The sequence below is a fragment of the Juglans microcarpa x Juglans regia genome, chromosome 3D, assembly GCF_004785595.1.
Source record: "Juglans microcarpa x Juglans regia isolate MS1-56 chromosome 3D, Jm3101_v1.0, whole genome shotgun sequence".
NCBI lineage: Eukaryota > Viridiplantae > Streptophyta > Magnoliopsida > Fagales > Juglandaceae > Juglans > Juglans microcarpa x Juglans regia.
In genome coordinates this window covers 34688823-34710458 of record NC_054598.1, presented here as the reverse complement: position 1 = coordinate 34710458, position 21636 = coordinate 34688823, and the positions used below count along the sequence as shown (strand labels likewise).

Sequence of the window (21636 nt, the reverse complement as noted above, 5' to 3'; positions counted from 1 at the left end):
AGAAGACTCGTCTGGAGGTTCCAACGCCGACTTCGTGTATACCACTCAACTTAATTTCTTCCCTCCCCTGTTTCATTAAATCCGTAAATCTCAGGCGGAATTGAACGATATGCTTTACTCATCTTCTAATATCTTCTATGGGTAACTCATTTTAGGGTAATTTCTTCTAGTATCTTCTATGGGTAGCTCATCTTCTAATATCTTCTATGGGTAATTTCTTTACTCATTTCAAGAGACTCCCTTCCCTTAGCAGTAGCCAAAGATTGCCCCTTGTAACCAGTCTCTATGGGTAATTGGGTCTGGCCACCTTGCTTCTGCCGACATGTATTAAGTCAGGTAAGGAATTCCCATTCATGGTGTTCAATATAACGTTTTTAAAACTCATGAATCCTTAGTGTATCTCGATGATGCTGTTCTGTGTTAACGTTATATCATATTGATGTTTGTTGGGTATAAAGGGGACTGTCACTTGCTGGTTGGTATATAGGCCTCGTGTCACTGTAATCTAATGGTAGAGATTTTCTTCATTGAAAGACCTCATCATCTTCAAAAAATAAAGAAGATCGATGCTTTATTCCAAACCACCATTAGCCCGTTTGTCTTTGTTTTCCCCAACATGAGTCTGTGCATCATGTGTTACTGATGTTACTAACTTCTTAACTAAGACAGCGATAGAAAAAATTGGTAGATACATTTTCTGACCCACTGAGAATTAAAAACTGTGGACTAGGATTTGTGTACCCTTTTCCAGTTCCATCCAGAAGACAATTGAGGTCAATTTATACGATAAAGACTTCTAAAATCTTTAACCTTTAAAAACTTTGTTGAAGTTAATTGATCACAATATAGAATTAATTAATTTGAATAATCAAAAGTATGTACTATTTACTTTTGGGGTGATTATTTATATGTGCCATGATTTGCATCAGTATTAGTAGAACTTAATTTTCTTCGTTACTTCAACCTGAAATACTTAATTAGATTGGATTTTTTTATTTAAGGAAAAATTAAATGTTTTGCGGTTTTTACAAATTGGTGACACTTGTTTTGATCATGATCATGTCAATCTTTCTTTTATTTAGTTATAATTTGTAAAAACGTTACATCATTAACATGTCAACTATGATCAAACGTATGAAAATCCCATAAGGCCTGTAGTTCACTTTAGCCAATGATTGGAGTTGGTTGTTATTGCCATTATCCACCAAGGAGTCCCCAAATATGAAGTAGCAAGGTACTTGAGGCTCTGCTCCTGCCAGCTTGCACCATATATTCAACACAAAAACCAGCACACACTTCACACCCATTTTCTTAAGCTCCCTCGCCATTGAAACAAGCTGTAGAAAACAAAATAAAACAAAAAACTTGGTCAGAACTAGAAAGAATCGTAGTACCCAATTAGATGTTTATTATGTGTATGTTTGTGAGGAGTAATTTAAAAGCTAGGTATATGGAAGTATATACAGTGGAGGGGAGAGAGACAAATTGTTTAAGGAGAAGGTTTGACCATGGTTTTGCTTTTACAGTTGAGGGAGTTAGATAGATAATTTAACTTCGTGTGGATGTAATGTGGAACTGTATGGCAAATGATGACGCTGACATAGTACCTCTCTTTGCTCTTTGAGCCCTTGCATGTGGGTTTGCACTGATTACACTATGGGATTGGGATTTTGAAATTTGTTACTGTGTTTAAAGTGATTTAATAGCAAAAGGTCTTCTCGGTACCCCATAATCATGCAACAAGGGCCATCTATCTAGCTATATGCAATCACATATAAATATGTGATTTGTAAGAAGAACAAGAAATGGTATAAAAGTGTCGATTTTCATTTAGTCTTCTATAATTAGTAAGATGTAGCTAGGTAGATTATTTTGGTGAGTTTTTGCTGCTATTAGAAGGTGCAGCAGTTTTAATATTGAACTGCTTCATCACTTTATTTATCCCTAGATATTTTATACCCTTTTCTTCATTTTTCAAAGCTGTAATGGAAATATCTGATAATTAGGATGTCTCTTGAGACTATAACATGTCAAAACACTTGAGATCGAGTTCATCACTTAATTGGCATGTCTCTTGAGACTATTTACTTTTGTTCAAATTATTTATATGTGACATGATTTGCATCAGTATTTTATTAACTTAATTTTTCTCCATATATGCTACTGATCAACTTCAATATTTTGTTTTCTTTAAACAATAAGAGGCTGATAAGAGAGAGATATAAAAAGGAATTGAAGAAAAAAAAATCTTTTGTATGTGTGAGCAACAAAAAAAAAAAAAAAAAACAGAAAAAAAAGAACAAAAAATATTTACTGACACCGGAAATACTTAATTAGATTGGAATTTTTTATTTAAGGAAAAATAAAATGTTTTGTGGTTTTTACAAATTGATGAGTAGTATCGATCATGGTCATGTCAATCTTTCTTTTATTTAGTTATAATTTTAGACATTACATCATGATCATGTCAATCTTTCTGTTTAAATGTTATGACATTGGCTTCATTTTGCCATTTGAAGTTTGAGTTGGGTCATTACATAGAGTTTAGTGCCCTTATAAACCTAAACAAGCTTGTGTAGATTCACACCACTATGCAAAATGAAGCAAACCTGGAAAAACAACAATTATATACTGGAATGAATCTAAATTCATTCCAACTAGTCATACTGTAATGTATTGTTGGTGACTGAAAAAGGAAAAAGAACTACATGGTGATTGGTATGAATCATCCAACAAACATAATTTGTTCTAAAATAACCATCTGTGCAGTTGTCTTACCTGAAATATACACATAGTTTAGCAATTTTACAGGTACTAATTGTTATTTCTACTCTTATTGACAAAAAAAATATAAGTCTTCCAATAGCATATGTTTAACTCATTCAACAGCTCGGATTGTGCCCAATGCGATTCTTAATCTTGTGTTCCAAATTAGTGGCATGCTGTAGTCATTCATCTGACATGTGTAATAATGAATTTCCTAAACATCATAGCCATCAACAAATATATATATGCAGAATTTTCAGAAATGCCCTTTTCCCCACCAAAAACAGAGCCCATGTATACGATTTAACGATGCATAGGGAATTTATTCTAACATTAATCTTCTATATAATGCATCTAGTGGTTAATGCTCTTTAACATTAGTCTGAAGATGGCTGATGTTTCGGATATACTTCACATATTTAGTCTTGGATTGTTCTGATGTTTTGGATATACATTACACATTTAGTCTCGAAGCTAATATATCCCTTTTTGATTTGCTGTAGGAAAACCAGCCCCAATAAATGTATGTGAAATTTTGCTTCTTAACTCGTGTTATTTGTGATGATCTCATATATATTTATATATATATATATACACGATCTAGTTGATTTTTGCTTTGGTGCATTTGTTATTTATGTTTACTTCCTGTTTACATGGGGCTGTCATCAAGTTTATATATATATGAAGACTAGAGCTGTGATTTTCTGGTAGTCTCTTAGATACTACGATGTGTCCGATAGTGTTTGTATGAAGTTTATAGGGTCATTTATCATGCTCTCTCTCTCTCTCTCTCTCTCTCTCTCTCTCTCTCTCTCACTCTCTCTATAATAATTTACATAAAATTTTCTCATCAAACTTTCCTCATTGAATAGGTGGTAAGCGGCACTTAGAGCTACGACCCTTCATATGGTTTGGATCATAGTTGCTGAATAGAGTAAAAAGTCTCGAATTTCGGCCAAGTTGTCAATAGGGGGAAGGAGAAACTTATTTCAAGTAATCTATTGCAGATCATTGCCTATTTAGTAAAGGTAATTTTCCCTCTTAGTTCTTTACAAATTTCGCAATCATATTCCAACATTGATTATTATATATGCATGCCTCCTTTTGAATAAGTACCCTCAGTTTTAATTTCACAAATTGGCCTTTGTCATCAAAATACACTGTTTTAACTAGGCTACTGAGAACCTGTACACGAATCCCATGGTTAGTCTGAGTTTATAATCGTAATATATTTAGTTCAGTACTAACTTGAGACTCAACGCTTGATTCCAAGTAAGAATCTAAAATGCTGTTTTTTTAATATTATCTACTCATTGCACACCCAATTTCACCACACTAACAATCTCTTTCCTACTATTTGGTGACCTGCATAAGATGGATAAGGCTTGGATGCATATCGAAGATAGATTGCATTCCAACCATTATGGTGAAGGTGTTAGACAATTCATGGCTATGGCTCAAGCCCATTCACCTGGATCTGATCGTATTAGATGTCCATGTAAGAGATGCCGAAATAGAGCTTTCCATACTCTTAGCCTAGTCGAAGATCATTTGTTCATCATAGGGATTGATCCAACTTATACGGAATGGATATTTCATGGGGAAGATGATCCTTTCCTAGATGCTACATTTTCAGACGAAGAAGGTGATGATGCATCGGCTTACAATGACTACATCGATGATGTCGATGATACGTTAGATGACATTCGGGTTGGGTCGTTCATGGATAATTCAGCTACAAATCAAGGAAATGCAAACATAAATGATGAACCACCCACCTCTAATACTTCAACAAACCTTAATTTCGAGGAGTTGGTAGTTGACGCACGACGACCACTTTATCCTTCATGTGCAAAGTTCTCGAAGCTCTCATTTATAGTCAAATTGCTTCACATCAAGACACTTGGTGGTTGGACAGTGAAGTCTTTTGACATGGTTATAAAGCTTTTGCAAGCTGCATTTCCCGATGCCCTTTTTCCTGACTCATTTAACGATGCTCGTCGCTTGGAGCGTGGCTTGGGATTTAGTTACAAAAAGATACATGCTTGCCCAAATGATTGTGCATTGTTTTGGAAAGAAAATGCCGAGTTCAATGAATGTCCAAAATGTAATGCATCTAGGTGGATTACAAGCACAAGTAACCATCAAAGGATACCCCAAAAAGTTCTCCGGTATTTTCCTTTGAAGCCCCGCTTGCAGAAGCTATTTATGTCAAAGAAAACAGCCCAGGCCATGAGATGGCATTTAGAAGAACATGTTCAAGATCTGACCTGCATGCGACATCCAGCAGATTCTCGTGTATGGAAAGAATTTGATAACAAACATGGTTGGTTTTCCCAAGATCCTCGCAATGTTAGACTTGGCCTAGCGAGTGATGGGTTTAACCCATTCAATAACATGAGCAAACCATATAGCATATGGCCGGTACTACTTGTACCTTACAACTTGCCCCCTTGGTTATGCATGAAAGATCCATACACCATGTTGTCATTGCTAATCCCTGGCCCAAAGGCACCAGGAAATGATATTGATGTGTATTTGCGTCCTCTTGTCGATGAGTTGAAAGAGTTATGGGAAGAGGGTATTCAAACTTATGATGCATACACTGGGCAAATCTTTAGATTGCATGCAACGTTACTTTGGACTATCAATGACTTTCCCGCATACGCCAATCTTTCTGGGTGGAGCACAAAAGGCAAGATGGCATGCCCAGCATGTACAGTTGAAACAGATTCTCTTTGGTTGGTTTATGGGCGCAAACATTGTTATATGGGTCATCGGCGGTGGTTGGCACTAAATCACAGTTGGAGACGGAAAAAGAATGCTTTTAATGGGTCCGAGGAGCACCAACTACAACCAACAAGGGTTGCGAAAGATGCTTTGCTAGAGCAATTAAATGTGGTCTCACATGTGCAGTTTGGTAAATCTTCAGTGAAGAGGAAACGAACACCCAATCAATTAAATTGGACAAAAAAATCTATATTTTTTGAGCTTCCCTACTGGTTAGACTTGGGATTGAGACATAACTTGGACGTCATGCATATTGAGAAAAACATCTGTGATAACGTCTTGGGAACATTGTTGAATATTGAAGGAAAAACTAAGGACTCTGCCAATGCGCGTAGGGATTTGGCAAATCTTGGACTAAGGAAAGAATTGCATTTACAACATAATGGTGATCGTATTTCTATGAGTCTTGCATGCTACATGTTAAATTTGCATGAGCGAAGGAAGTTTTGTGCATGGTTGTCAGAAGTGAAATTCCCGGATGGTTTTGCCTCAAACATAGCCAGGTGTGTCAATGTCAGTGATGGAAAAATTAGTGGTATGAAGAGCCATGATTGTCATATCTTTATGCAAGCACTCCTGCCGGTTGTGATTGGTGGGTTCCTACGGCCGGATGTGCGTCAAGCCTTAATAGAGTTAAGCGGGTTCTTCAAAGAATTATGTTCACGAACATTAAACTTAGCAGTGTTGCATCGGCTTCAAGCAAATATCCCCATCATTCTCTGTAAACTAGAAATGATATTTCCTCCTGCATTTTTTGATATCATGGTGCATCTTGCAATTCATTTGCCAGAGGAGGCATTGCTGGCAGGACCAGTGCAGTACAGATGGATGTACCCTTTTGAAAGGTATCTAGGGAAGTTCAAACGGTACGTCCGCAACAAAGCCCGTCCAGAAGGCTCAATTGCTGAGGCATATATTCATCTCGAGTGCCTAACGTTTTGCTCTATGTATCTTCATGATATTGAGACGAGATTTAACCGAGAGGAGCGCAACAATGACGTGGTACTTGGTTGTCTAGGGTTGGGAAATGAGCCAAGATTGTCTGTTTTCTCACAAAAGGTACGACCGTTGGGGACATCAATTAATCACAAATTAGCAGACTCACTAATGGCCAAGGCCCGATGGTATGTACTTAATAATTGCACGGAGGTTACGCAATACATAGAGTAAGTACACCATTTAGATATATTTACTTTATTGATGGTTGTACCATCTTATTAGCCTTTGGGTAATGCTTTCAAACATATATGCAGGGAGCACTATAACAAGATGGTAGAAGAGGACCAGAATAACATCCTTCGTAGGCACCAAAGTCAATTCCCAGCATGGTTCAGATCACGCGTAAGATACGAAATCAGTGCAGTATATATAGTATCCCTTGTTTAAAGAGCAACTATATAACTGTGTTATTTTTTGTATGGTAGATTCGAGAGTTGCGTGCAATTAGACCAGGTGAGATCACCGATGACATATATGCATTAGCATGTGGTCCAGATCCGCGGGTCGCATCATATGCCGGATGCATAATGAACGGAGTTCGCTTTCATACAAAAGAGCGTGAAAGGCGTCGCCGCACCCAAAACAGCGGAGTGGTGGTTCATGGCGAGCATCGGGGATCCCCTGTTGACTTTTACGGTGTGTTGAATGATATTATAGAATTACAGTACATGGGTTGGCGTAAGGTATACTTGTTTAGTTGTGCTTGGTATGACATTAGCGACCCGAGAAGGGGGATACGTGTCAGGGACCATTTAACGTTAGTGAATACTGCTAGGCAATGGTATAAAGATGAGCCTTTCGCCTTAGCATGCCAAGCACTACAAGTGTTTTATCTCACGGATTTGACATTGGGGGGAAGTTGGCAAGTCGTACATAAGATTACAAATAGGAATGTTTACAACATTCACTCGATGACTACTGTTGAGGAGGAGGATGATGATGACGAATCTTCTACTGGTGAAGCAGAAGATGATGGTCAAACTAATGTCAATAATTATCCCCCTATCGTAGAGAGTGAATCAGGCATGCTTGATCCATTGCATCGAGACGATGAAGAGCATTTGCCCATTGATCCATTAATCATATCACGTCGAGACCCTTCCCAACCTGTTGATGATGATGTATTTATTGATGATGACACACTTGGCGATAACAATGGTATCTCCGGTGATGAGTCTGACCATCATCTACATGAGGAGACGGATGATGATGAAGGTATTTCACAACCCATTCAATATGTTAATTTCGTTGAAATTTATAATGTAGTCATTACTTGGCTGCATTGTTTTGGAGTTTTTTTTATCTATTCATTGGCTGCATTTATAATCAACCATAGAGATATATAGAGTTGAAAATTATATGAATTTAATTAATGATTTCCATTTCACAACCCATATTAAGACTTAAGTTGTTTAAATCACACAATAAATGTCTTTTCATAAGCTATACTAATAGCTTATGTTGTGTCTGTGTTCTTCGCAGACGGCACATGCTAAATTTTCAGAGTAGAGGAAGGTGGGTGACATGTAAGTGTAGGCACAACCCATATTGGAGTAAGAGATGCTGGTTCATAAGGTATTATATCGGAAATGACATGCAGTCAATATAATTGCTTAGCATTCTGTACATAGAAATCAGATTCCTTGTTTGTTGAGGTTGGGATAATAGGTTAACCATACAGGATTGAGGTTGACACCCTGTTTTGGGTTGCAAGGGGATCATGGGATCGTAGGGTTGCAATAATGCTACATACCCATCATATTCTAGTTTAACTTATTGAATACTATCTCAAAAACTTTGAGTACTGGTAGAAAGAGATAAGTATTGTAGCCAAATCATGATTTACAGATTTAGATATTTAAATATATACGGTATTTATATATATATTATATATGCAGTTGGTAGGTATAGGTTGAGCATATTCAAGATTCCACTAACAAAATCACCATGCATTATCACTGAAGTATCTTCATCGAGTAAGATATTTGCTTACGGATATGTATGTGTGCCTATAACAATATATACATGATAGGGATGAAGAGATACAAATGTTAATAAAAATTTTGTAGTACTTAACAATCAAAAGAAAACATATATAGAGGTAAAGGGAGTAAATAGTTACTGATGAGGTTTTAATATTGTGTGCAGATGGAGTGGTTTCTCACAGCTAACATTGTGGAACACTTACATCCAGGGTCGAGGCATTCCATTTGTTGGACTTGAATGATGGAGTAGTTTGATTTTCCAGCTAGGGGGTGAATAGTTCACTACTGTGTTGTATTTTGTTCACTGGGATCAATGTAAAAGATTGGTGATGAGATTGAATCGTGTAACTGAAAGTCAGATTAATAGAATTATGATGATGAGAAGCAGTAATGGATAACAGGGGGAGGGATGACATAATTCCTGGAGAGCAATGCAGGCAATTAACATATATTAACTACAACCCTTCTTAGGATCTTCCAATTAACAACATTGCTAAAAAGTCTATTTTTTTAACAAAGTGACATATAATTAAAGCTTTCCTGATGAGTAGATGGGTTATTGTGGGCAGCAAAATATGAGGTTTTATATTTGCAAGAACTAAATACAAAGTTGTGGGCATGAAATGAAAACCAAAAAAATTAATAAGTAGTATAATATATAAATTACATTGTATTTGTAAGAACTAAATACAAAGCTGTAGGCACTTTGATCTTTCTTTCAATTTAAAATCAATAAAAATAAATATTCAGGCACCAGAGTCAAATACCAATTAGAAGTGCCCACAAGCAGAAATTTTTTTTTTTAACAACTTGGAGTACAACAGAGATTACATCTGCTGTGTTGCAGAATTTGAGTGAAAAATCAGTTTTATTGACTATCATGTGAAGATCAGGTGGGAGTTAAAATGAAAAGGCGGGATAACAAAAGATTTTGCAATATCAAATGGCGCCAGGGGTCATTTCCAGCAGTCAGCCCTCAACAAGTCACTTATCATATTGGACAGCTGGCGTTTTGGCTACAATACAAGAGGAAATTATAACCACATGTAGTCTGAAAACAAACGAGAGAGTTGGTGAGCTGCTTCCCTGGTTCTCTTCTTGATTCTAAGAGCTTGGTAAAGACCTTCTCTCTTCTATTTTCCCTTCCACTGAAGCTGTCTGCGGCAGGATAACATCCTTGGTTTTGGGGCTCAAGTTTCTCCTTTAGTGCCACACTACAAAGAGTTGACCAGGTATATTTTTTCCTTCTGCCAGGAGTCATTCTCCAACTTATTTCTGGCAGCATTTTGATCCAACTTAGATGTGTTGTTTTACACACTCTTCTACAAAGCTTTTTTGTGAATAACCCTTTTTTGTTATTTGAGGCTGGGAAATGTGTTGCTTGGTTGATTTTTACTTGCTAGAAATGTGTTGCTTATTTAAAAAAGTGAGACATAACACATATGTTTCGGTGGGTGAGAAAACCATTTGTAAAAAATGTAAGAGGATACCCTAAAGAGACATGTTATAAAATGACTAAAAGTATATAGGCTTCTAAAGTCTTGCATGTTGCTTAATTAGAGCCTTTTATTTGAGGCTGGGAAATGTGTTGCTTGGTTGATTTTTACTTGCTAGAAATGTGTTGCTTATTTAAAAAAGTGAGACATAACACATATGTTTCAGTGGGTGGGAAAACCATTTGTAAAAAATGTAAGAGGATACCCTAAAGAGACGTGTTATAAAATGAGTAAAAGTATATAGGCTTCTAAAGTCTTGCATGTTGCTTAATTAGAGCCTTGTCTTCCAAATGTTTTCCTAAATTCTGATATTTTAGTAGAGGTTCTTGGCTATTTTTGAAGCTATTAAATACAGTCAATGACTGTACACTACGATTGTACAGTCTGAAAAGTCGAATTTGAGCCTTTAGGTTTGAAGAGTTTGGGCATAAAATTTTAATAAAGTTGAAGACAAGATTAATTACATCAAAGAGACAACTAGGCAGCATGCATAATCTATATTTAGTCACAAAATGAATGATCTGTGTAGATGGGGGAAGAATGTAAAATTGTACCTTTCTCACATGTTTTAATGATTATGCATAGACTTAAGTAGAGGTTTGCACACTCAAAATTAAATGTAGTTTAAACTCTATATGTGATAAGTCTTGTGAAGTTGTGGGAAAACCAGATTCATAATAAAAGTAACCACTATGCAAGCTGTCTCAGTTACATGGCGTCTTATAATTTAGTTTTTGTCTTGTTATCATTCAAAGGCTTGTTTAGGTAAGTTTAAAAGAAACCATTCCACATGTGTAAAATTCTGATTGTTGTTACACATGCCGAGGAAATCAAATGCTGTATATTTATTTTTCCTGTCACATATACTCTATTTTGGGCTTCATGGAGTTGTGGTCACACCATTTAGACACTGTTTTACTAAGTTTGCATATCAATGAATTTGTCCTAACTTATACGTAAGTATAGAATATAATGTATGGTAAGGTCGAGGTAACAAATGGATCAATACATAGTGGGCACTGCCAGTTATATTTTTGGTATAAATTGTTTTCGAAACAAGTTTGATATTGATTACTTTGGTGGTTGCATGTTCAAAAGTTGTTTGAAGTCCATTAAAGGGAGGGATGTGGCAATCTGTAAAAGGGAGTAGGAGGGGGCGAGGTGGACACTCAAGAGCAGAATCTTCTGCACGTAGCTGGAAAGATGCACAAGGATTGCCTCCAAGAAGGAATCTACATGACGAGGAGGCCACATTTTCTTGTGAATCAACTCAAGCTACAGCAGCTGCCACATTTTCAAATGAATCGACTCAAGCTGTAGTAGCTGAACCTGTACTGGAGTCCATGGATGTAGCACAAGGTGGGGAGGGGAATATTAGTACAGGTATGGCAGCCATTAGTACGATTGGTTATACATAATTGCTTCAAAATGTTATACTAGTATAGTAATTCAAATTGGCCCCTTGTTTTTCAAGATTTAGTTCCACCCATTAAGAAACGAGGCCGAGGGCCTGCACGGGGTACACAATTTGACCGCCTCCGAAAGGTGGGTAAGATTCCATTGGTTATAAAGGATGGTCATAGAGGTCCATCGTGCGAGCATGCCTCAATCTTTACGGGTCGAGTGACTTGGATCGTTAAAGTATATGCCGACATGAGGCATGCAAGTTGGAGTTGTGTACCTGAGGAGGAGAAGCAAGAGCTAATTGATCGTGTTAGGGTAAGACTTTATTATATATGCTGGAATTTCCCATGTAGTAGTTTATAAAACTGAAAGTCAGTTGTGTGTTTGATGAGAATATGTACTCTTTATATTTTCAACTTGCAGGCGGACTTTGTATTGGACTGGACAAAGACAACCATAAAGAAATGGTGATAACGTATCTTTCCGATAAGTACAATCACTATCACTATGAATTGCACAAAGTATATTTAAAATATGCTTCGCATGAGGATGCCCTACGTGGTGGGACAGAAATGGTGGACAAAGCAGTTTGGCAATCACAATGTGAAAGGTGGGCTAGCGGAACATTCAAGGTATGTAAATATTAGTGTTAATTCGTACTTTATGGCTTTGCCTTTATTTTTGGCTTTCTATCTATGTGTTGAATGCTCTTTAATATTAGTTTGATGCCTTTTCCATTTAAGTAAAGTGAATAAATGAGACTTGATGAATTAAAAAAAATAATTCAGGAGAAGTCCCGAAGAAACAGTACGAATCGTTCAAAACTGAAGGTGAAACATACAGGCGGAAGGAAATCCTTTGTTAGGATTTTGGAAGAGAAGGTATGGTCATTTCTGATGTATAATATAAGTACTAAAATTGTGTTGTTTGAGCCTAACTACTAACAATGTGTGACAGCGGGAGACGACACCAAATATGGTCGCTTTTTATAAAGAAACACATTGGTCGAGGCTGAAGGGGAAATTTATCAACGCAACAACTGAAAACAATTATGTGAGATTGATGATTCAATTTTTGCTGGACTGTGATAGTCTTCATACCATATTCCTTATACGTATTTCATTAATTTCATGTAAATTTAGGTAGTGTATGATTTTCTAAATATGTTTTACTGTATTAATTTTATGTCTGATTTTCTTTCATATCATATTTAGAATTTAATGGTGGAGAAATATGGTAGAGATTGTAGTTTGATTCAATTATATTAGGACTGATTTTCTTTCATACCATATTCATTATACATATCATATTCATTTTCTGATCAATCTTGCTGGACTATATCATTATACATATCATATCATATACATACATATCATATGGATTACAATATGATTTCCTGCATGAAACAAAAGTATGATATTATTTAATATCATATTCAGAATCTAATGGTGGAGAAATTAAATGAGATTGAAGTTTGCTTCAATCTTCTAAGGACTATATGATTTTCTTTCATACCATATTCATTATACTTAGAAGTATTAATTCATAGTGTATTTTGCTTGAGGAAAAGCTCTCATTTTGAATATGATTTACTGTATTTAACTAAAGTATGACTTTCTTTCATATCATATTCAGAATCTAATGGTGGAGAAATTGAACGAAAAAGACCCTGAGGAGGACGTTGATGAAGCGGCTGCAGCTGTTTTCAAAGATGTTTTAGGATTTAGATCTGGGTACGCCCAGGGGATGGGGCACATGGTCATTCCCGACCCCTCTCCCTCAATGAAGAAGAGCAAGGCATTTGTGCGTCTGGCTGAAGAGAATGAACGAAACAAAACTTGTGCAGAAATGTACAAGAGTAAACTAGACCAAATAATGAGTGATATGGCCGGATTGAGGAGAGAATTTTCTGAGTGTGAGAAAGGGATGAACTTCAGGATGTCTGAGTTGGAAGGAAATACTGAGTCTCATAGAGAGACTCAGCAAGATGCTTAGGCATCTGTTGAATTTGGGTACAACAGAATTTTTTGTGGGCATTTTTTGTGGATTGTATCAATCCAAAGGCACTAGCAGTTTGTAGGGGGAAATATTTTGATGGGGCTTAGTGGAAATATTTTGTGGTAGGGTATGTTAGAACAAGTGGCAGAGAAGATATGTTGTTTTTAAAACTTTTGTCTAGAGCGTGAGGAAGTGTGTGAGATTTGACTCTGGGTTGGTTGCATATATATATATATTTACGAAAGAATTTTATTGTTTCAGAAGACTTCTAGTTATCATCAAGGGGTGATTATCTTATACTTTGTTCCAAGTTGGTTTGTAGACTTTGTGTATTGGTTATTTCTACTCTTAATACTAAAATAACATTAATCTTTTTATTCTATACAGGTTCTAGACCAGGGCACCAGATCGAGTTCATAAGATATTCCTGCAGATATATATTTGCTGTATTCCTTGCACAAGAGTAAGTATTCTTTAGTTATTTGCTAAGATTCTAATTATTCCCAATTAACTTAGTTCATGAGTTATCATAGTACATCTTTGTTTGCACATGGAAGGTGATAATGTTTTTTACAATTTGGTTATATATGTATAAATATAAAAATATATCAAATAGTGGTTGGAGTATGTGGAGATAAAAAAATTGATGGTGCCAAGTCTAGATAGATGCAGTCAAAATGGATAAGGCTAGGAATAAATCTGAGGTATGTTCCATTATCAGATTGCACAACTCATGAATTATAGGGCTTGGGGGAAATAAAGTAAATAAATATATAGGGCAGCAAGTATGTAAAAACAGTAAGATGTGGCTGTTTATGAATCTGAAAAATGGTGGGGTATTTATGGCTGGAAAAGATATGGTGTTGTATAAATGTTTTATGATCAAAATTTTTAGAATGAGTTATTGTTTGAAGTCTGGGCAAATCTTGTTCAATGGCTATTAAATAGAGGTTGTAAACCACAAAACAGCTTGTTTATATAATCTTCCTAAATATGATTTGCAAAGCATATGTCCTAGTAGCTAGGTAAGAAATGTTTTCTAATGGCTAATATAGATCAGCAAATGATATTTTCAGGTAACTATGAGCACTTCATATTTGTGGATTTAGAAGCTTTGCAACCAACTATGAATGGAGTTGAATTGGAGCACACATGTTATTGCAGTAATGTGTCTAGAACAAGAAAAATGTGTACATGTAGCTGGATTTTGTTATGAACATTATTGATGTAGTTGGCTTACCTCCTGTACTCCCCTATTTGCAAACATATATTGTAAATCAGCAGGCCTTGATTAACTAATTAATCCAGTTGAAAAATGTGTAAAAGTATTATGATATATAGAATTTATATTTTTGATATTTTTGTTGAAGTTATTCAGGTACTGTATGTTGGTTTTATGAAGTGAATGGCCATTAATTTATTGTATATTTGAGTTAGTCTTAAAGCTATGATATTCTTCTAATGGTTGGTAATTTGTAGTTTCAATAAGCAGGTTTCTATTAAAAATTGGTGTTTTTAAGGAAAGGAAAATTGGTGGATGATGTGCAGGTTTTGCTTGCCTTTTTTTTTTTTTTTTTTTATTTGTCATGCCAATCACTCCGTGTAAATTAGGCTTCATTCATGAGATTTGGTTATAACAAAAAGCTGGTCTGACAATTATGTTTTTGTGCTTATTCCAAAATTGGTCTTTTGCCATGAAATCTGATCATGTAATTAGTTTAGTTTTGACTATGCATTTGGTAGGAAATGGTTATTTCTCATAAACACTGGACATGCAAAATCTATAATTGCATGACTATTTTTCTTGGGAAAAAAAAAGGAATGCAAGTATTTTTCATGAACATGGTCATGGGTAAAACAATTATCCACCATTGAATTTCATGAGAAATTTACTCATTTCTCACGATCCTAAGAGTAGGTCTAGTACTATTTGTCACGAAATTAGGGATTTTTTTTTCGCCATTAATGTCGTGGAGAAAGATAAGTTTTTGTCATGAATTCAACTTTTGGTGGAAAAAGGGCCTTACTTCACCAGTTATATGCCACCAAGCTGCCACGGATCAATTTGGTGAGAAAAAACTTTTTGTCACTGTGGATATAATTTTTCTGACCATAGTTCCTCTTGACAAAAACTAGTATATGTTGTAGTGAATAGTTACAAATTTTATGTCTAACTGTTACAAATGGTTGAATAGAGGGCAATCGATGACCACGTGAATTCAACTAAAGTGATGTTCCAAACCAATCAATTATGATTAGTTAGTACATAAAATCAATGAATTATGATGCAACAAGTGACATAAAAATATGAACAGGTAATCTCCAATCAGCTCAAGAAAATAAAAAAAGGGACATAAATGGAGTTATCATGATAGATTTCCAATTTGCTAAGCCACCCAAAACAAACATGTAAAAAGACATAACATGATAACCTTTGAGCATCCACTCAAAAAGATTGTCTCAAAAGATTTTTGAAGACGAAAATTAAATTTTGTCTCAAAAAATAATTTTTCAAGATAAAATTGAACAGAACCAGTCGAACCTATTTGAACGGATATCTTTTTTTAAGATGAAAACTTTTTGTCTAAAAAATACGTTTGAATGGAAAACTCTCGGTTTGAACCGTTCGAACGTAAGAAATATTCATTCGAATAAATGATCATATTTGATTTTGTTCGAACGGACGGAGTGTTCGAACATAAATTATGTCCGTTCAAATGGGGTTTTTGAAATTAATATTGTTTGAACAAATATTTAATTGTTCGAACGGACGTACGGACTATATTTCACGACTGTCGTTTGAACATGTTATTTTGTATTCGAATGAGTCTGTTTCTATTCGAATGGATTTATAAAAGGTAATTGGCCATTTGTTCTCCATGCCAATGGTAGTCTTGTGATGACCGAAACCTTGTTCCTCTCTTGCTTGGTTCTTGAGCAATGGTGGTCAAGGTGACCACTTGGGTATGGTGAGATTAGGCGTTTAGGCTAAGATGAGTGTATGAAGTGGGGGAAAAGGTCAAAGAATTGTATGAGGTACAATGGAGGAAGGGCGCACGACACTAGAGTGGGCTAGGGTTGGCGCCACTTGGATGATAGGATTTAGGGTTTGGAAGGTGAGTGATGGACAGCTAGGGTTTAGGTTTAGTGTTTTGGAGTGGGGCGGCTAGGGTTGGTCGAGTATGGCTAGTGAGAGATTTTAGAAAATTTTCCTAAAATCTTGGAAGTTAATGGGAAATGGATATGGCCGGCTATATGGAATAAGGTGTTCAATTAGGGTTCCTAAAATGTAGGAACACTAATTTGGCAAGTGTGATGGACTGCTAGGTCAAATCCAAATAAGGCAAGTGTTGCCGAAATTTGAATTTGAATTCAAGTGGGAAAAGTGTTTCGGCTAGGGCAAAAGATGATGCAAATGAGTTATGAAAAGTTGACTAACACAAGTGTTGGTCGACTTCTAGGGTTTATGGATTTGGAAGAGCAAAAATATGAAGAACCCTAAAGAACAATGAAGAACACTCAAGAACAAAAGTAAATACTTATGAACTTAAATGAACAAAAGCACAAACAATAATAATCCAATACTTGATTCACGAATTGCACAAGAATTGAATAAATTTCATATATTGATAAACTCAACTTGAATTCACGAATTGCACCAAGTTGCAAATAACAAGATGAATGAATCAAACTTATTCAAAGAATTGCAAAGTGTGATTCTTTCTTTGGGATTCACAAATTTCACCCAAAAAGCCCAAGTGCAATGGCACTGGTTTGTGATCTCTCAAACAATAGTCTTCCTTCTAGGAATTTGCCAAAACATTCTAAATCAAATGAAAGATGTCCTATTTATAAGCAATATAAATTGGAAACCCCCAATAGATTCCTTGAAAATAAATAAATAAATAAAATAAAATAAATAACATGATAGTGGTCATGGACCAAGGCTAGCCGTGGCATGCATGGCCCATGGTGGGTTAAGTTGGTGCATGGTGGTCTTTAGGCTGGTCCTTGGTTAGGTGGTGCGGCATGGCTTGCTGATGGTGAGCCATGGTGGTGCACGGCATGGCCCAAGCTGGTGGCCTAGGTGCTGAGGCTGCAGGGCATGGGCTGGAGCCATGCGCTAGATGGCATACCTGGTGGGCATGCCATTGACCTGCTCTGCAAGGCACGGGCTAGAGCCGTGTGCTGGATGGACTGCCGTGAGGCATGCCACTAACCTCGCTGGTGTGCTGCAGGGCTGGACATGTGCGCGCGCACACACACTGGGTGGGCTGGAAGTGTCGCGCATGGCCTTGCGGCACATGGGCGCGGGCAAGCGCCACGCGGCCCATCAAGTTGTGCATGGGCCTGCGCACTGAGACTCCCAAGCGTGCGCAGCGTGCTGCTGCTTGCAATGCCGCGCGAATGCGTTGGCTGTCCAATGTTGCGCGCATGAGCTTGCGGTGCATGCCTGCGTGCATGGGTGTACGCGTTTCCGCGTGCATGGCTGCGCGAGTGGGCACACTCTCACTAGCCTCGCTAGCCTACATGCTAGGCGCCCCATGTGTGCTAATGCGTAGGCCAAGGCATGCATGCATGCTGGGGGCCCCGTGCATGTCACCCCATGAGCCAAGGCATGCTTATGGGCTAGCCAAGGTGCTTGTCCCCACCATGACTAGGGCATGTGTGGCATCTCTAGAGGTAATTTGACGTGGGGGTCTAACAGACAGCCTTGCATGCGAGGTGCCCAACGCGCGCAAGCCCAGCACAGGGCATGCCAGCAGTGCGCAGCAATAGCAGCGCACAGAATAGCACGCACATGCCCAGCGCGCGTAGGCTAGCACCCAGGCCCTTCCTGGGCCATGCCATGCCATGCCAGCCACACGCTAGCCATGCCCATGGCCATGCCGTGGGCCAGCTTAGGCCATCAAGGGCCAATGTCGTGGACCCCCATGGGTCCCACGCTACTATCACTTATTTTTATTTATTTATTTTATTTTTCAAGGGACCAATTAGGGTTTCTACTTTGTAAGCTCTATAAATAGGACCCTTAGGCATTTAGTTTACATCTTTTAAGCCTTTGAAAAATTCTCTAAGTGGGTATACTTGTTCTTGAGATCACCCTTTTGGTACTAGACACTTGGGCTACTTGGGTACAATTAGTGAATCCCTAGTAAAGAATCATCATTTTGCAATTTGTGAATATGTGTGATTCAATTTATCTTGTTCTTGCAATTTGGCGCAATTCGTGAATCCAAGTTGTGTTATCTTTGTTATTTTCAAGTTTATCAATCTATGAGAATTATTTCAACTATTGTGCAATCTGTGAATAAGTAGTTGAAGTGTTATCTTGTTCATCCATTATCTTCATTGTTCTTATTTTCCATCTTGTTTATCTACACTTTCTTGCATATCTAAATATTCATATAAACCAAAAAGAGTCTTCATATTCTTTTGTTGAGTCTATTCATCTTTGTGCATTCTTGACTTGGTGGCGAAGTTGTTCATCATTGTGTTCTTGAATGTTTATACGTATTCATCCATATTGCCTCATTTGATCCACCCAAACACTAAGTCTCGCCCATTATTGTGTTTGCCATAGTCCACTTTCCATAAATTACCTAGCCGCCCTCTTCCATAAAACCCTAGTCCATATACTCCACTTTCATATTCGGCTACCACAAAGTCTTCATCCAACTAAGCCTTAGCCGACTTACACATTACCCCCACTCACACAAACCCTAACCGTCCATTAAGAGACCTCTTTGGTAATTTCCTTACTTCAAGGAAAGTTGACTCATTCTAATCACATCCCTTAATTCTAAGAACTTCCCTAGAATTACTCAATCTCTCCAATCACTCATCCAATTCCTTAAATCTCTTAACTCCTTCCATAGATTTAGTCAACCAAAAACTCCATCCTCTTACCATATTCAAATCAAAATCCTATCTTCCCTATCTTATCCTAGCCAACCCCTAAAGTTAAGAAGTAACCCTTAACTCATTCAAACTCCATCTCATCTACCATATCCAATCCCTCAAATCTCTCATTCACTACAGTCAATCAAGTCAACCAAAAATCCCAATCCTATATTGCCATATTCAAATTCTATCTTCCATCTCCTAATCCCTAAAGTCAAGGAGCAACCCTAGACTCATTCAAACACTTTCCAAACCCTAGCATCTCATCCAAGACTCAAACCCTAGTCCATCTATTCCCAATCTCGAAATCATCCTTAGCCACCACACAAAAACTCTAGCTATATTTCACCATACCAACCTTAATTATCATCCAAGTGTCCCCAACATCAAGGGCTACCTTCAAGCCATTCCACTTAGCATCAAACACCCTTATTCATTTCTTAAAACACCCGAACTCATCATCATCTCCACTATTTCATCACTCAAACAATATTCCATTGTTAAAGGCCAAACAAATTGGCAAGGTTATTCGATCATCATCCTCACCAAGGCAAGCTTGTGATCCTTAGTGTTAGGGACAAGACTGAGACCTTAATAGTGAGGCCCGAGGCGCTTGGCACAAAGTTGCTTGCAAATAAAATGCAAAAAACACTGGTTGGTAGTCGAACTTGGGCAAGCCAGATGGAGGGAAGCAACGTGACCGCGTTGGACTAGGTCAAACAATTGTCACTTTGTAACAAGTAGAATAAATATACCTGTTCATATCATATTACAGGAAAAATAAAAAGTTACAACTTTTCATTCACATCCTTTGACCCTCTATAAATAAACCCATTGGCCTACGAATTTAAACATAGAATGACAGAAGGAAAGAAGGCAATTTCAAAATTCTTTCTCTCCCAAAAGCTTTTCATTTATTTAAAACTTATCATTAGGATCTATTTATTCTGCAGAAAATAGATTACTAATCTCTTGGTTGAATAGTATAATCTGAGAGTATTCGGGGCCTAATTTCGTGTGTGCATAATACAATTAGAAAAACATACTTGTTCTGAGCTTTATTATATCTTGGAGATAAACTCGCGTGTAACCTGTTTGCATACTGTTATTGATAGGGCCGAATATTGTCTTATGGAAAGCGACATTGTAATGCGCCTTGAAGCAATCTTTTCTCTCTCTAATTTTGTTTTGCAGCCCCTTTTGCACCAACAATCTTAAGATAATATTCGGTTATTAATGGCGCATAGTTTGAGAGAGTTTGCTTCAGATTTTGTAAAACTCGAACGCTTTGATGGAGTCAAATTTTGATGCTGGCAAAAGAAAATGCACATCCTCTTGGTTAGTATCAAAGTGGTGTATGTTCTAACCATTCCTAGGCCGCCTGCAAATGAAGACGAGACAATTGCTCAAAGTTGGGCAAGTATCAAATTGGAACAAGACGACTACATCTGCAAGGGACATATTTGCAATGCAATGTCTATGGGACGCACTTGAGACTAAGTATCTTTTAGAAGATGCTACAAGTAAGAAATTTCTGGCTATAAAAATTTTCAATTATAACATGGTAGATTCTAGGCCTGTTGTTGAACAATTCAATGAGATTATGCATATTCTTAATCAATTCTCTCAACATGAGATAAAAATGGATGAATCCATATCGGTTTCCTCCATTATTGATAAACTTTATCAATCATGGAAAAACTATAAAAGAATTTGAAACATTTAAAACAGGAAATGTCTCTAGAAGAATTAGGCCAACATCTTCAACCCATCTCAACTCATCTCAACTCATTATTACAATTTTTTTTTTTTAAAATTTCAATACAAAATATAATAAATAATTCAACTTTTTCAAATTTTAAAATAATAATAATATTAAAAAATAATATTCTAACAATATTTTATCATCTCTACTCAACTCAGTCTAACATCCAAATGCAGCCTAAGAGTTAAGATTCTGGAAAACATCACAAAACATTTGGCAAGAGGTCAGTTTTTAAACATTGGTGATAAAGGGTTTTTGATCTCTTTCAAATTATGAGAGGCAGCCCAATTTTTGTTTCCAATGTGGCATAATCAAACATACAAATAGAAGATGCTCAAATCAGGGAACTGGAAGGAAAATAGATGACGGTGTTTAGAATCAGTATGACATTTGGCTAAGGGCAAGCAACCAGTCCAATCAGATTGGAAACCAAAGGAAGATGGAAGAAGTACGGCCAAAGGATATCACTGGAGAATTCCGACAAGGCAGCTCCGGTGAAGTGCTTCTTGGTAATGACAAAAAAGTAAAG

At 36.9% G+C, this 21636-nt stretch overlaps 3 protein-coding genes across 5 annotated transcripts; all 3 read left to right on the top strand.

Moving 5' to 3' along the window:
* The first annotated feature begins 257 nt into the window (after window positions 1–257).
* On the top strand, window positions 258–13600 carry LOC121256652. Of its 3 annotated transcripts, XM_041157499.1 has the most exons (9): window positions 258–336; window positions 3639–3794; window positions 8038–8130; window positions 11135–11419; window positions 11511–11755; window positions 11864–12072; window positions 12229–12321; window positions 12398–12493; window positions 13076–13600. In XM_041157499.1, exons 6-9 carry the CDS (start codon window positions 11905–11907, stop codon window positions 13433–13435), a joined length of 717 nt encoding a protein of 238 aa, XP_041013433.1. In that variant the 5' UTR covers window positions 258–336; window positions 3639–3794; window positions 8038–8130; window positions 11135–11419; window positions 11511–11755; window positions 11864–11904; the 3' UTR covers window positions 13436–13600. The 3 variants fall into 3 exon arrangements, with proteins under 3 accessions (XP_041013433.1, XP_041013434.1, XP_041013432.1); XM_041157500.1 differs by lacking the exons at window positions 258–336; window positions 3639–3794; window positions 8038–8130 and adding an exon at window positions 9388–9772 and having other exon boundaries at window positions 11517–11755; XM_041157498.1 differs by lacking the exons at window positions 258–336; window positions 3639–3794; window positions 8038–8130 and adding an exon at window positions 9388–9772.
* On the top strand, window positions 4141–6664 carry LOC121255261. The gene is made up of 2 exons (XM_041155537.1): window positions 4141–6558; window positions 6656–6664. Exons 1-2 carry the CDS (start codon window positions 4141–4143, stop codon window positions 6662–6664), a joined length of 2427 nt encoding a protein of 808 aa, XP_041011471.1.
* On the top strand, window positions 6286–8051 carry LOC121255260. The gene is made up of 5 exons (XM_041155536.1): window positions 6286–6422; window positions 6575–6722; window positions 6810–6897; window positions 6981–7770; window positions 8038–8051. Exons 2-5 carry the CDS (start codon window positions 6664–6666, stop codon window positions 8049–8051), a joined length of 951 nt encoding a protein of 316 aa, XP_041011470.1. The 5' UTR covers window positions 6286–6422; window positions 6575–6663.
* Window positions 13601–21636: the final 8036 nt, after the last annotated feature.